General features: G+C 43.4%; 1 protein-coding gene across 4 annotated transcripts in view; it reads right to left on the bottom strand.

Moving 5' to 3' along the window:
- Nucleotides 1–1,431: 1,431 nt before the first annotated feature.
- Nucleotides 1,432–14,732, bottom strand: part of LOC141085602 (galactoside alpha-(1,2)-fucosyltransferase 2-like) — a 428,258-nt gene continuing 414,957 nt past the window's right edge. For all 4 annotated transcript variants that reach the window (XM_073571122.1, XM_073571119.1, XM_073571121.1 and 1 more), the window contains one exon: nt 1,432–5,140. In XM_073571122.1, coding sequence (XP_073427223.1) covers nt 4,005–5,075 — 1,071 coding nt within the window. In that variant the 5' untranslated portion in view covers nt 5,076–5,140 and the 3' untranslated portion in view covers nt 1,432–4,004. The remainder of the gene's footprint in view (nt 5,141–14,732) is intronic.

Below are 14,732 nucleotides of genomic sequence, written 5' to 3' on the forward strand. Positions count from 1 at the left end.
TGATTAGAGCAGTTTCTTCTAATCCGAAGGTATTGCCCTTTGGGAATATCTTTTTTGAGAGAGGTCGGGTGACTGGATTCCCACCTCAAAAGAGAATTTGAGGAGGTGGGTTTTCTATACGTCCTGGTCACCAGTCGGCCATTTTCCCCTCGTTCAATCAGAACATCCAAAAAGGGCTAATCTGTGTGAATTGGACTCAAAAGTGAAGCTGAGGCCAATTTCATTATTGTTTAGACCCTTAACAAATTCACAAAAGCTGTCCTCATTGCCTCTCCAGATAACAAAAACATCATCGATGTAGTGGAGCCAAAGGACGATGTTGTCCGCTACATCTGTGCATTCTATGAAAATGATATTTTCCTCCCACCAGCCCAGGAGCAAATTTGCGTAGGATGGCGCACAAGGGCTGCCCATCGCACAGCATTTCTGCTAGCACAGTGAGATGGAGGAGGGGGGTAGGGTTTGCTGAGGGAGATTGTCCCTGTAACACAACTTCTTATCTACTTATCTTCCAGCTCCTGATAGACCTTCTCCAGTAGCAGTATAGAGATTAGCCCAGCTCCACTCTGCAATGGAATCCTGTGTCCCTATGGTTCACTTGCCTGAACTTATTTGAGAGATCATACACCACTCATCCCTTTTGGCTGCTGCCAGAATGTAAACAAGTTTCCCACAACCCCCCTCGGGCTCTGCTAACCACTCCCTGTCTCCTGTGACTGTGTTAACCCTCAAGTTGCTGGATGCTTTTGAAGCAACAGCAGTTAGCACTATTTCTGCATGTCAAACCAGTCAATTCTGCGTTGAATAGTCAAATGGTGCTCCTTCCCTTCCGAGCTCTGCCGTATTCCCAAACAGTAGTTCTCTCCCACATATGGGGTACCAGCATACTCAGGATATATTTTCTACAACAACTATGGGGATATAATTTCTCCTGCTACCCTTGTGAAAATAAAAAATTGGGGGTTCAAAAATCATTTTTGTGGAAATTATCTTTATTTTCATGGCTCTGCGTTATAAACATTAGTGATACACTTGGGGGTTTAAAGTTCTCACCACACATCTAAATAAGTTCCTTGGAGGGTCTAGTTTCCAAAATGGGGTCACTTGTGGGGAGTTTCTACTGCTTAGGCACATCAGGGGCTCTCCAAATGTGACATGGCGTCAATTCCAGCCAATTCTGCATTGAAAAAGTCAAACGGCGCTCCTTCCCTTCTGAGCTCTACCGTGTGCCCAAACAGTGGTTTTCCTCCACATATGTGTTATCGGCATATTCAGGAGAAATTCAGGACCTAAGGCAAGGTATGTGGCCCTGGCATCTTCACCATCAGATGTAATCTGGGGAACGGGACGAGTCTGAGCGCCCCTACCATTAGTGACAGGGAAGGAGCCCCTGGTCCCAGAACACTCGACAGGAGTCATGACACAAAGAGAAAAAGGTAATAATTTTATTCCCCTTAATGAAATCAGCAGAAGGTTCTCTGCCTTTCCATATTAAACAGTTTACTTCAAGTAGATATTTATTTTGTGTAAATATTAAAGGGTTTTAAGTCAAAGAATTTTGTCAAAAACATCTTTATAAACATAACGTTATGTTATACCACCAGGGTTCTTCAGACAAGCTTGGGTACAGTGGGTAAGAGTCTATAAAGTTGCCTTTCCTTTCAATCAAATTTTACAGTGTATATATTGATGCAAATTGCATAAAACATTGAGACATATTACAAAAATTTTACTTAACTTTACTCATTTCATGTTACATTTTATGCAATAATACAATGACATTATTATTGCCTGTCTTCATCCAACAATCTTATTCTGCTTCAATGATTTTTGATCCCTTGCACGTATTTTAAAAAATTCAGGCATTGTACAGTAATAAAATGCAAACCTGGTTTAAGTTTGGTGGAGTTCTATTGGCACAAACATTAATGCAAGCAAATCTTACCCTGTAGCAATGTATTAAAATGTGACGCTATTGATTAACCGGTTGTCCCAATTGTGTCATCCGGACTTGTTGACAGATGGGTACATGGAAGGATCCCGTACACATTAGAAAAATGTTGGCCAACTCCATTAATTTTGGTAGGACCAGCAGACCATGTATACAGGGGAATCCCAACTTTTTCCCAAAAGAAAGTGTCCTGGGAGTGAAGAATATCAGGGTTACAAAGGATTTTATTCCCACTTCTCACCTGAATATTCCATTTTTACTTTGTTTTTATACTGCCATATATTTCGAGAGATATGGGCCTTTTCATGTAATGCAAATTTTTATGGACTTTAGCAAGGGGGCATTGTCCACAGAGAAAAAATGTAGAACAGCTTAAAAGACACACCCCAGAGAATCCTGTAACCACACCCACTTAGTAGAGTCCATAAAAATGATCTATAAATAAAAAGGCCCATATCTCTGGAGTCATATGGCATATTTAATAAGGAAAAAAGTGTAATATGCATGGCAACACTGATTAATCCAAGAGTAAAAACTGCCTATTTTGATCTGGTGAAAGGTCCCTTTAAGTAGAGAGACGGCTTCACGTGACCTTTCTGGTGCAGGATGCTGATAAGCAGCCATGACCCATTCTCCACCACCTAGGTACTCCAATAAAGCAAAACCCCAGGACACCATGATGTTCACTATATACTGAAGTAATGTAGTATAAGGGCTCATGCACACATTGAGTATTTGGTGAGTTTTTTACCCCAGTATTTGAAAGCCAAAACCAGGAGTGGAACGGTCAGAGGAATAGCATAATAGAAACATTTGCACCACTTCTGTATTTATCAACCACTTCTGGTTTTGACTTACAAATACTGGGGTAAAAAACTCACCAAATACTGTATGTGTGCATGTGGCCTTAGGCTGGATTTACACTACCGTATTTCTCGTGCGATAATCGCATCGCACTGCACGGACTGGCCGGCACCTCTCCTGACCTGAGCATGACAGCGTGATAGATTACTATGCAGCTGTCAAGCTCAGGTCAGGAAAGCCGACAGCCAGTGCGAATTTTAGATGCGATTCTCGCACGAGAAATACTGCAGTGTGTCTCTGCCCTTACAATAAATAAAGCAAGTGGTCAATCGCATGTTCAAGTCCATTAAGGAAACCAAGAAACAAAGTAGAAATTAAAACATCTTCTAAAAATACATAAAATTTTGAATCACCCCCTTTCACAGTTAAAAAAAAAAAACTACAGTAAACATCATAAAGAGAAGAAAAAATAAAAATGTCAGAATTGCAGTTTTTTTTTTGTTGCCGGAACCCCCAACCTCCCCTGCCCCCAAAAATGCAATAACTAGTGATAAAAGCTTCACATTACCATTTCAATAAAATTGTGAGCTGGCCATGCAAAAAACAAGCCCTCAAACAGGTCCATCAATGAAAAGGCTCCAGATCTCAGAAAAACTCAGAGTTTTTTAGCCAGTAAAATATAAAAAAAACCAAGATATGTATGGCCATAATCCTACTGACCTGAAGATTTATGTTGTCAGCTAATTTTTTTTTCAGTACAATGAGCAGTGTGAGTAGTTGGCCATGCAAAAAAAAACAAAATCTCAGGTGGCTATGTTGATGGAATTATAAAAATGATATGGGTCTTGGAAGAAGGGTACGAAAACAAAGCAAAGGGCAAAAACAAAAAAATTGCCTGTCAGGAAGGGGTTAATAAAAAAAGAATTAAACAAAACTCATTGAGTCTATACCTGATTTTTGCCTATGTACCTAAGACAACGAACCACTTTCTATAGGCTTTGTGCAACTCCATGCGTTAGGTCATACAAAAATACAAATTGGTTACATTTTGACCATAGATTTTCTGGATTTAGAAGGCAAATAAATAGTCAAATTCAAATCCACATTAAAAACAGCATCAATTGTTTTAACTGTTATATCTACATTTTTGTTTCTGTAGTTTAGTATTTTTCCTGCTTAATAAATTTCGGTAACCAGTCTCTTTAACAGTGTATGTAGAATAAAGGCAGTGTTGGTTTTTCCATTATTTTCAGTGTTGTAGTGGAGATAGATCAGCTGGAATCCCTATCCACTCTGGTAAGAAGGCAGCATCATAATGAAAAATTTTCAAGAATTCCGATTCAGGAAGTGTAAAGTTAGTGAGGTAAATGGTTTCTCCTCCAACCAAGTAACTTGCCCAGAATCCAAATGTCCCAATAGTCATGATTGTGTGGTTGCAACCAACCAGAAGTGCAAAATCCTTGCCGGGAGTGGGCTCATATCCGTCCCCTGAGAAGTAGACATCACCCTTGGAATTGTCAATGTTCTCTTTACACCATTTCATTCCATTACTAGTCACAACAAAGACGGGTTCTTTGTATTTATTTCGGAAATAATTCATGGCTTTCTCCAAGTAACCTCTATCTGCAACTACACCCTTCCACACATCTGGCATGACGTTGACATAATCACCTCTTCGGACATGGACCCCAATGTAGGTGACATTTTCTCGAGAACCTTTGATGTTCTCCAAAACCTGGTTGGCCTCAGTCTTAAGATAGTCATGAATTGTAAATTCCCTAATGATGTCCTCCCGAAGATGATGAAAAAATGTCCATGAGCAGGGGAAGCCCGTTAGTTTGATAAAACTCCCTTCAAGGTGATTATATTCTTCTGACATCCAGTCGTGTAGCCAATATTCCTGAAATGGGACATACCTGGCCACATTGTCATGTAAAACTGGCAGCGTGATTTTAAATATCGGTGCTAAGTAGTTATGCATTTCTGTAAGTATAAAAGCCTGGCGCCCATTTGCTTTGGCCAAGGCGTATAAAGCAGCATATTCACCCATGTGATTTCCCAACCTGCCATCAGGTTTTACAGTCCAAATTCCTAAATCTTTGCATTTAGCTACTAGGTCATTGCTGCTAGACCCTGAGACATCTTCTGTTTTAGAAGGTTTGTCTTTATCTGGGCATATTAACGACATAGGCAGATGATTCGCAGAAAATGCCAAAAATTGGATATGGATCTGTAATTGGTATAATAGAAAGAACACAAAAACTGACATTAATAGACAGCCCAATAAAAAAAGTTTCTTTTTGCTGTTGGGTAACTCCATCTTTTCCTGGTGCCTCTCCTAAGTTCTGGTTGGTAGGATTGATTCATCGATAAGGAAGATAATACCTGTTGAAAAGAAAAAACAGAATTGTGATTGCTGAATCGAAGAATATAAGCATCTTTGTTCTTCCTTGAAGTGACCCTTCACAAAACATTTTTCATCTTTCCACTGGACTCCTGGCAATCACTAGAATGGGGGTCCTGACCGAATTCCCAAGGAATTGGAATTAAGTGGTCAGATAGAAGAATTACAACTCTATTTAATATATCTATGTATAACTTAAGCTGTATTTTGGTATGATTATCGATCCCATACATTGAATGGACCTATTAGTATGCATGTGTGACCATCACTCAGTGAATGAGACCACCATTCCAGTGATTGATGGAGTTCACAAACACAATACATTTATTAGATGTTTTGCTTGGAAAAACCTTTAATAAACACATGGGTTAATCAGAGCTGGTTCTGTGGTTACCTCCGTTGACAAGGATAACATCTACGAAGACTTTGAATATTCTCTCCATGTTTGTGTTGGTTACTCCCACGCTCCAAAGACAAAGGCATCCCCAGAGAGTATGAGAAACCGAGACGTTAGATAATGAGCTATGCTAAAGGAGGAACTGATAATAATGTCTGTATATACCTGAAGTGTATTTTGACATTTTAAGGAAGTAGAGATGCATGTACTTAATCAAAAAAATAGCCTGCGGGTGACTTGTTGTCCACTTTAAGAGAGAAGTAAAACCAAAGGAAACTGGTCACTGTGAAAATACTGTCCAATACTCTTGCATCATGTTTTAGAGCAGGAAAAGCTGAGCAGGTTGATATATAATGATGTTGGGAAAATATTCACTATAATCCACATGTATTCTTGGTTTAGAAGTCCAGTGGGTAGTCTTATCAGTGACTGACAGTCTTTCCAAGATGAACATGACAACATAATTAAAAGTAGACATAAGAGCGATTCCTTTCCACATATACTAACCCGCTTCCTGTCACTGAACTGTTGTCAAATTTTAATGGAAAATGCCACTTTCCATTAGGATGTGAATCAAATCCTCTTTTCACCCCGTGTGTCAAACAATTAAAGAATGAAAAAAGATATATAGTGCTGCCGAGTATGACAGGCATGTAGTAGATTCATAACTTTATTTAAATAAAAGAGATTCAGTAGGAACATTCCTCCTAGGCCATCTGTATGGCCATGTAGGTCATAGGAAGCAGAATAAAATGATACCTTGATATCTGTGATCCAATCTTTTACTCCAGAGAAGTTCACATTTTTTTATTATCTAGATCAGCTGTTAAGATTTCTGGGCCGGACATAGCTCTCCCCGAGAATCTGCCTCCAGAGCTTATTGTAAATGAAAAGGAGAGTTACCAGTGCGAGACATGAAATGACTGACAGTCTGCTCTCCTGATCTACATGTCTCACACTGGTAAAGCCCCCTCTCATTTAAAATAAGCCCTGGAGGCAGATTCTCTGGGAGATCTATGTCTTTCCCATAGATCTTAACAGCTTATTTTCTTATTAAAAAAACAGGGACTTCTGAGTAAAAAGACATTGGATCACAGATATCAAGGAATCATTTTATTCAAGTTTCTATGACCTACATGCCCGTATAGACGGCTTAGGAGGATTGATCCTTAGGAGGGTTGACAGATTCTTTGTCAAAGAATACAAGGCTACAAATTTCAATCTCTAACAGCTGTCGCCTTCAGGCCAAGCTACACATACTATATCTGGGTATCGATATAACAGAACTGTGTTTGTTGATGTAGCAGATGTACAGTCATGGGCATCACACAGTGTGGGGACATCAGACTGTGTGTAGAGGAATGTACTGTAGGGGGAATCACACTGTGTGTGGCAGTTGTGAATGATACTGTGTGGAGGAGACTCTGGAGGTACCATACTTTATTGTGGACACTGGGGGACTCGTACTGGGTGGGGGTCTGTATGACAACTTTGTGTACTACTCCCTTCAGAGGAGAGCACAAACAGGCTCTAATCAGTGTAGAAAGAGAAGTGGGAGGCCCTGCTGCACAACTGAGCAACAAGTCAAGTACATTAGAGTCTGCAGTTTGAGAAATCGATGCCTCACAGGTCCACAACTGGCAGCTTTATTAAACAGTACATGCAAAACACCAGTGTCAATGTCTACAGTGAAGAGGCGACTCCGGGATGCCTGCCTTCAGGGCGGAGTGGCAAAGAAAATGCCATATCTGAGACTGGCTAATGAAAAGATTAATATGGGCAAAAGAACACTGTACATTTAATTAATAAAATATATTTTTTAGGAAAAAAATGGCATGGGATCCCACGCAATTTTCATAACCAGCAGAGGGAAAGCTGATGACTGGGAGCAGATGGTTATAGCCTGGGAAGGGGGTAATACCTATGGAGCTTCCCAGGCTATAAATATCAGTCGACAACTGTTAGTTTACTGGCTATTAAATTAGGGGACCACCCAAAAATGATGTAGGGTCCCCCTATATTAATAACCAGCAAAGGCTATGCAGACAGCTGTGGGCTGATATTAATAGCCTTGGAATGGGCCATGGATACTGGTCCCACCCCCCAGGCTAAAAACATCAGCTGTCAGCAGCCCCAAAAAAAGGCACATCTCTACGATTCTGGCACTTAGCCTCGCTCTTCCCACTTTCCCTGTAGTGGTGGCAAGTGGGGTAATATTTGTGGGGTTGATATCACCTTTGTATTGTCAAGTGACATCAAGACCATGGCTTAGTAATAAAGATACATCAATAAGACACCAATCCATTACTAATCCTATAGTTATATGGTAAAGAAAGAGACAGCCAGAATATAGTCCTTTATAAGACTAAACATAGTCCTCCTGTAATATAAGTTAAATAATAAACCAACAATATACCATACCTGTTTGTCGTACTGTCACACGCTGTAATCAATGTCTGGGGGAAAAATGCTTTTCAACCTGGATGGTGCCAAGACGTGGCTGTCCACGCTGAGAAGCGCAGGCTCAGTGACTGGCGATGACATCACTGAGGCTGCGTTCCCAGCCGGCCTGAACTTCAGTGACCTCAGTGAGATCCCCACTAGCACCACGAGAAAGTCGTACGGTGCAGAGGCTAGTTCACCGGGCAAATTTTACTGGGTTGAACTCACCTCTGCACCATGTGACTTTCTTGCGGTGCTAGTGGGGATCTCACCAAGGTCACCGCAGTTCAGGCTGGCTGGGAACGCAGCCTCAGAGACATCAACACTAGTCACTTAGCCTGCGCTCGCAGCAGTTCATTCCCCAGTGTATCTCAGCATGGACAGCCGCATCTTGGCACCGTCCAGGTTGAAAAGTATTTCTTCCCCAGACATGAATTACAGCATGGGACAGAATGACGGAGAGTTATTGTATATTGTTGGTTTATTATATTACTTTTATTACAGGAGAATGAGGGCTTTGCTGGAATTAGCCGTTTAAATAAAAATGGAAAACTGTGTTTAGTTTTATTTATAATAAAGGACTTTATTCTGGCTGTCTTTTTTTAAAAAAGTTGTTGCCAAGGTCTAGACACCTGCCTAGTATTGAAACAATTTGTTTCAATGTTAACCCTATGACTTTAAAAACGCACATGGATGGCACACATCAGTATTTCTGGTACGTGTGGTGACAGTTTTCTCACGTACCGGAGACACTGACACACATAGACTCATTCAAATGAATGGGTCTTTGTACATGCCAGCGTGTTTTCACGGACCGTGTGTTAAACACGCTGACAAGTCTGTTTTTGAGCGACAGCATGGATCACACGGACCCATACAAGTCAAAGGGTCCGTGTAAACATGTACTGCATAGGATAGCATCCATGTACCATCTATGTGCCATCTGTGTGCGTTTAAAATTTTGAAACAAATGGTTTCAATACACGGACATGGACAGCACACGGATCACACACGGATGGTACACGGATGCCACACGAATGTGACAAATTGACACACGGACACGGATACCTCCGGTACCGTTTTTTCCGGTACGGAAATATCAGGACGTGTGAAACCGGCCTTACATGGACCCTTTGACTTGTATGGGTCCATGTGACCGTGCAGATGAACAAAAACGGACCTGTCAACGTGTGGAGCACACAGACACACGGCCCGTGAGAAGACACAGATATGTGCAAAGACACATTAATTTGAATGGGTCTACCTGTGTCACTGTCTCTGGTACGTGTGAAAACTGTCACCATATGTACTGGAGACACTGATGTGTGAAAGAGGCCTAATTATCCACATTATTTGTGGAGCTTTTTTTTTCACGCATTCAATGTGTTGTAAAAATGCCCTGGACACGTGATTCTCCAGGTCAGTTCAATTATGGCAACAGCAAACTTGTATATTTTTTTCATTTAAAATTCAGACGTATGTAAAAACTAAAATTTTTGTTTGTGTTGTCATTTTCCGAGATCCGTAACATTTTTTTTCCAGAAATGGCGTACCTTGTAGGCTTTTTCTATTTGCTTGGAGAGCTGACATTTTTATTGAAACAATTTTGGGGTACATGTGACATGGCATTTTGAACGCTTTTGATTGCATTTTTTAGGAAGGTGTAGAGACCGGAAAAAAATGCAATTCTGGAACTTTGAGGGTTTTTTTTCACTTAACCCCTTAGTGACCACCAAAACGTCTTTTTACTGACCTGCGATATAAACATATATATATACTAGATGGTGGCCCGATTCTAACGCATCAGGTATTCTAGAATCTCTCTCTCTGCACCGCAAATCTCCCGACTGGGCGCAACCAATCAGCACCGCGGGATTTCCGTTACAGACAGACAGAATTAGATGATTATATAGTAGATATTTTACAAACTTTATTTTTTGTGTTTCTTTAACCTTTCATCATCCCATTGATTATACTCTTTACTGCAATAACAGTGGCCAGTGGCCGAGCTTCACAGAGCTATCCAGATGGCAGCAACAGGGGTCTTCAGCATTCCCCTGGCTACCAATGTAACCCATTGATGCCCCAAAATCAAGTTGTGAGGGGCTAGTGTAAATAATGATCTCATTTAAATGGCATTGTTAGAGATTGACAGCAACATCTAAATGGTTAACAGCAGTGATCAGATCTCAAAATCCAACATGAAAATATTATCTCCTGCAGCTAAGGGCAGATATAATTGGAGGGGGACGGGGCGCGGAAGCAGGCCGTGGTTCATTGTCCAGAAGCCTCCTCCATTGCGACCGGATAGTAATGGCTTCATCGGCCAGGGCTGCAGCTCTATCCACGGTACACGGCGTGCGCTCCCGGACCCATTCCCGTACCTCTGCAGGGCACTTGGCAAGAAATTGTTCTATAAGGAACGCCTGTATAACATCTTCATCAGTCAAGGCGTTTTCTGCTTCCAGCCATCTCCGACCTGCCTCGGACATCTTATGTGCATACATCCTAAACGATCCCCCCGTGGTGCATGGGAGGTCTCGGAACTTGGCCCTATATGAGTCTGGGGTGATAGCATGGTAATCCAGGATAGTCCGCTTTACAATGTTATAATCCCGATTCCGCAGTGCATCAATGGTTCGGTAAGCCTCCGCCAAGCTTCCGTTCAGGAGCCCCACTAACAAACGCATCCAGCTAGAGTGGGGCACCTCCATCACAGCACACTGCTGCTCAAAGTCTTTGAAGAACCCCTCTACATCTCCAGAAGCCTCATCAAATGGCTTAAACTCTGTCCGGGTGATCCGTACAGGCTCCCGGATTGTTGGGGTTACACTCCACATTGCGTTACTCCCTTTTTCAAGCTCCATTGCTTCCTGTCTCCGCTGTGCCCGGCGGGCAGCCTCCTCCTTGTACTCCTGAGAGACGCCGAGGCCCAGAACCGCCATCTCTTCTTCATACCACACCAACCGCTGGGTTTTCTGGATGGGGATCCCTGTCTCCAGTGCTCGTCCTTCAGACATCTGGGAGGAGGTGGCCGGGCTAGCGCCCACCAGTAGATCGATTAAGACCTCTTTAGTCAGTCCCTGGTAGTTCAGGCCCAGGTCTCTGGCTCTCTCCTGTAAACTGCATACAGTCCAATTTCTGTACTCACTCTGTGGGTAGTTCTCCATTGGGTGACGCTCTGTTGATCCCACTGCTGCCACCAGTTGTCACGGGGTCCTTCTCTGGTATCACACAATCAACAGAGCAAGCGAAGAGTGAACAATTCCAAGACCTTTATTCAGGCAAAAATGCGAAAAGGTCCATATTCAGTCCACCACACAAAGGATAAGATAGTCCAGAATAAGAATGCAGTCGAGTATCAGGGTAAAATGTCCAGGGAAACGAGATTTCAAAACTCTAGCACCAGAGGATAAAAATGGGTCCTTCTCTCTGAAATGCAGCCTTTTCACCATCTTGTCTCTACCGGAACTGACTTGTCCAGCTGCCGTTCTTCCCCCCACCCCCTTCCTTGTCCAGGGGTAGTCCAACAAGTTGCCTCCCAGAGGAGAACAAAAGGCCTTAGGGATTAATGCACTACAGGGGGTCATCAAGAGACAGATACAGTGAGGCTGTAGACTTACAATGAAATAAGAAAAACACTATGAAAATAACTGGAATTGTTAAAAATAGGAATATACTAAATATGACATCCACATAACATATCACACCAACACAACCTCTCCCCCACCATAATAAGTGAGCACGCCATGAGGTCTACACAGACCTCTGGCCTGCTCACTTTAGTCCACATTGCTCAGTTATTTATAATTCCTTGTACAGTGGCAGGGGTAGGTCGGCCTGGGGAGCCTATGGTTCTTCTTGTCGAGACAGTCCATCGGCGTTCTGGTGTTGGCTTCCTCGCTTGTATTGGATGGAGAAGCTGTAGGGTTGTAAGGACAAGCTCCACCGCAGCAATCTTCCATTGCCCCCTGAAACGCAATTCAGCCATGTGAGGGGGTTGTGGTCTGTAACAATCATAAAGTCTCTGCCATACAAGTAGGGCTGCAATTTTTTTAGCGCCCATACGATGGCAAGGCACTCCTTTTTAATAGTGGCATAGGCAACTTCCTGATTCAGTAGTTTCCGACTGGCAAAAGCAACAGGATGTTAGCGTTCACTTGGCTAAGTACTGCCCCAATCCCAAAGGTGGATGCATCTGTCTGCACGAGGAACCTGCGTTTATAATCCGGGGCAGCCAAGACAGGAGCAGTGACGAGGGCAGTCTTTAACGCTGAAAAGGCATCCTCGCATGCCGTCGTCCACGTCACATTCCTAGGCATGTTCTTGCGGGTCAGGTTGGTTAGGGGCTTGGCCAAGGTGCTGAAGTTAGAAACAAATTTGCGATAGTAACCAGCAAGTACCTTCTTTTTAGTCTGGGGTCTACACCAGTTGCTAATGGCTTCCACCCTGGCAGGCTCAGGCCTTAGTGTCCCACCCGCTACTCTATGCCCGAGGTACTGCACCTCAGCCATCCCTATTTGGCACTTATCAGGGCGAATGGTTAGTCCTGCAGTAAGGATACAGTCCAGCACTATGCCCAAGTGTTTAAGATGTTCCTCCCAGGTTGTGCTAAAAATGGCGATGTCGTCTAAGTAGGCACAGGCAAAGTCCTGACATTGTTGTAACAGTCGATCCACCAGTCTCTGGAAAGTATCGGGGGCAGTTTTCATCCCAAAGGGCATTCCCAGGAACTCATAAAGCCCAAATGGAGTAATGAAGGCTGAGCGCTCCCGAGCGTCCTCCGTTAGGGGTATCTGCCAGTACCCCTTGCTCAAGTCTAACGTGGTCACAAATTGGGCACTGGCCAGACGATCCAATAGATCATCAATCCTGGGCATGGAATAAGCACTAGAGTTGAGCGACTTTTGTTTTTTTAGGGTCGCGTTTCGTTTCGTGAAACCCGACTTTTCCAAAAGTCGGGTCGAGCAAGATCGTCCGATTATAGGGAAAAGTCGGGGTCGTCCCGAAACACGAAACCCAATGTAAGTCAATGGGGAATAAAAGTCGGCAGTGAGAGGAGGACAGGAAACACACCTACAGTGCACATTTGAATGCCAAAAGCATCAATTCTTCTTTCTTAAGCTTGTCAACCTTAATTAACTTCATAATACAAGTTACGCACTGAAAAATGGGGGTTATTTGGCTAAAGTTGTGGGGGGGAGGGCTGGCTGCAGGTTTTCATGTGCCCTGGGCGAAAGAGCGCCCCTTTAACACATACCACAACTCATCATGCTCCGATACGGCAGAGAAATAGCGGTATAGTACAATGAAAAATACCTCACTTTTTACATCTCATGACGAGGCCCATCTATTTCTCCATACAGAATCATTGGTCCCATATAATGTTTGAAACAGTATATGATGAGCTCCACATAATGCTACAGTATATGTTGGTCCCCATGGATGAAGCTCCACTGTCTTATGGGCCCAAATAATGCTCCAAACATAATGGGCCCCATTTCTAATGCTCTAGTATATAATGGGCCCTGTAAATGCTGCTCCAGTGTCTGATGTCCACCTTTGGAATGTTCCAGTGTATGGTGGGCCCCATCTATCATTCTCCAGAGTATAGTGCTCCCCAAAAATTGCTGTCCCAACAGTACAGGAATCCCTGTACTTGTCTGGACAGGTGCTGTAGCTTGCTTAACAGCTCGCCAGCCGTTCTCACGCCCAGTATGGATTACACGTGATTGCACAAAGGTGAGAAAGGGTACCGTATCCCCAGATAACATGTATGGATAGCGTACACATTCAAAATATATGTCTCAGGAGGCAGGCTCAGACGGTGTTAGGCCCAGTATGGATTGCACGTGATTGCACAAAGGTTAGAAAGGGTACCGTATCCCTGGATAACATGTATGGATAGCGTACACATTCAACATATATGTCTATACAGCATGAGGCAGGCTCAGACGGTGTTAGGCCCAGTTTGGATTGCATGTGATTGCTCAAAGGTTAGAAAGGGTACCGTATCCCCGGATAACATGTATGGATAGCGTACACATTCAAAATATATGTCTATACAGCATGAGGCAGGCTCAGACGGTGTTAGGCCCAGTATGGATTGCACGTGATTGCACAAAGGTTAGAAAGGGTACCGTATCCCCGGATAACATGTATGGATAGCGTACACATTCAAAATATATGTCTATACAGCATGAGGCAGGCTCAGACGGTGTTAAGCCCAGTATGGATTGCACGTGATTGCACAAAGGTTAGAAAGGGTACCGTATCCCTGGATAACATGTATGGATAGCGTACACATTCAAAATATATGTCTCAGGAGGCAGGCTCAGACGGTGTCAGGCACAGTATGGATTTGACGGCCCAGATTACACAGCGGAGGAGCAGGGAGAGGTAAAGATTGCAAATGCTGGGGCCCTGCCCAAGCAAGGGGGGCCCACTCGTGGGTGTCGGTACTGGCACTGGGCCCCTCATAGTACAGCGGTGTGTTTGACGGCGGGTGTGCACCACCACCGTCAGAGACACTTGATTGCACTATGAGGGACCCTGTGCCAGTGCCCGCGCCCAAGAGTCGGCCTACCCACCTGTCCAGGGCAACGGCACTCGCACGGTGTCGTGCGGTAGGTGGTGACCCCGGCCATGGGGGGGAGGCAGCACAGTTAGGGAGTTTTAGAAAGTGGCATATGTTGATGTTGGACATTCAGCTGATGCAAAAGTCGAAATAGGTG

Source organism: Dendrobates tinctorius, unplaced genomic scaffold (genome assembly GCF_039654945.1).
Source record: "Dendrobates tinctorius isolate UK_male_01 unplaced genomic scaffold, ASM3965494v1 ptg000028l, whole genome shotgun sequence".
NCBI classification, from domain to species: Eukaryota; Metazoa; Chordata; class Amphibia; order Anura; family Dendrobatidae; genus Dendrobates; species Dendrobates tinctorius.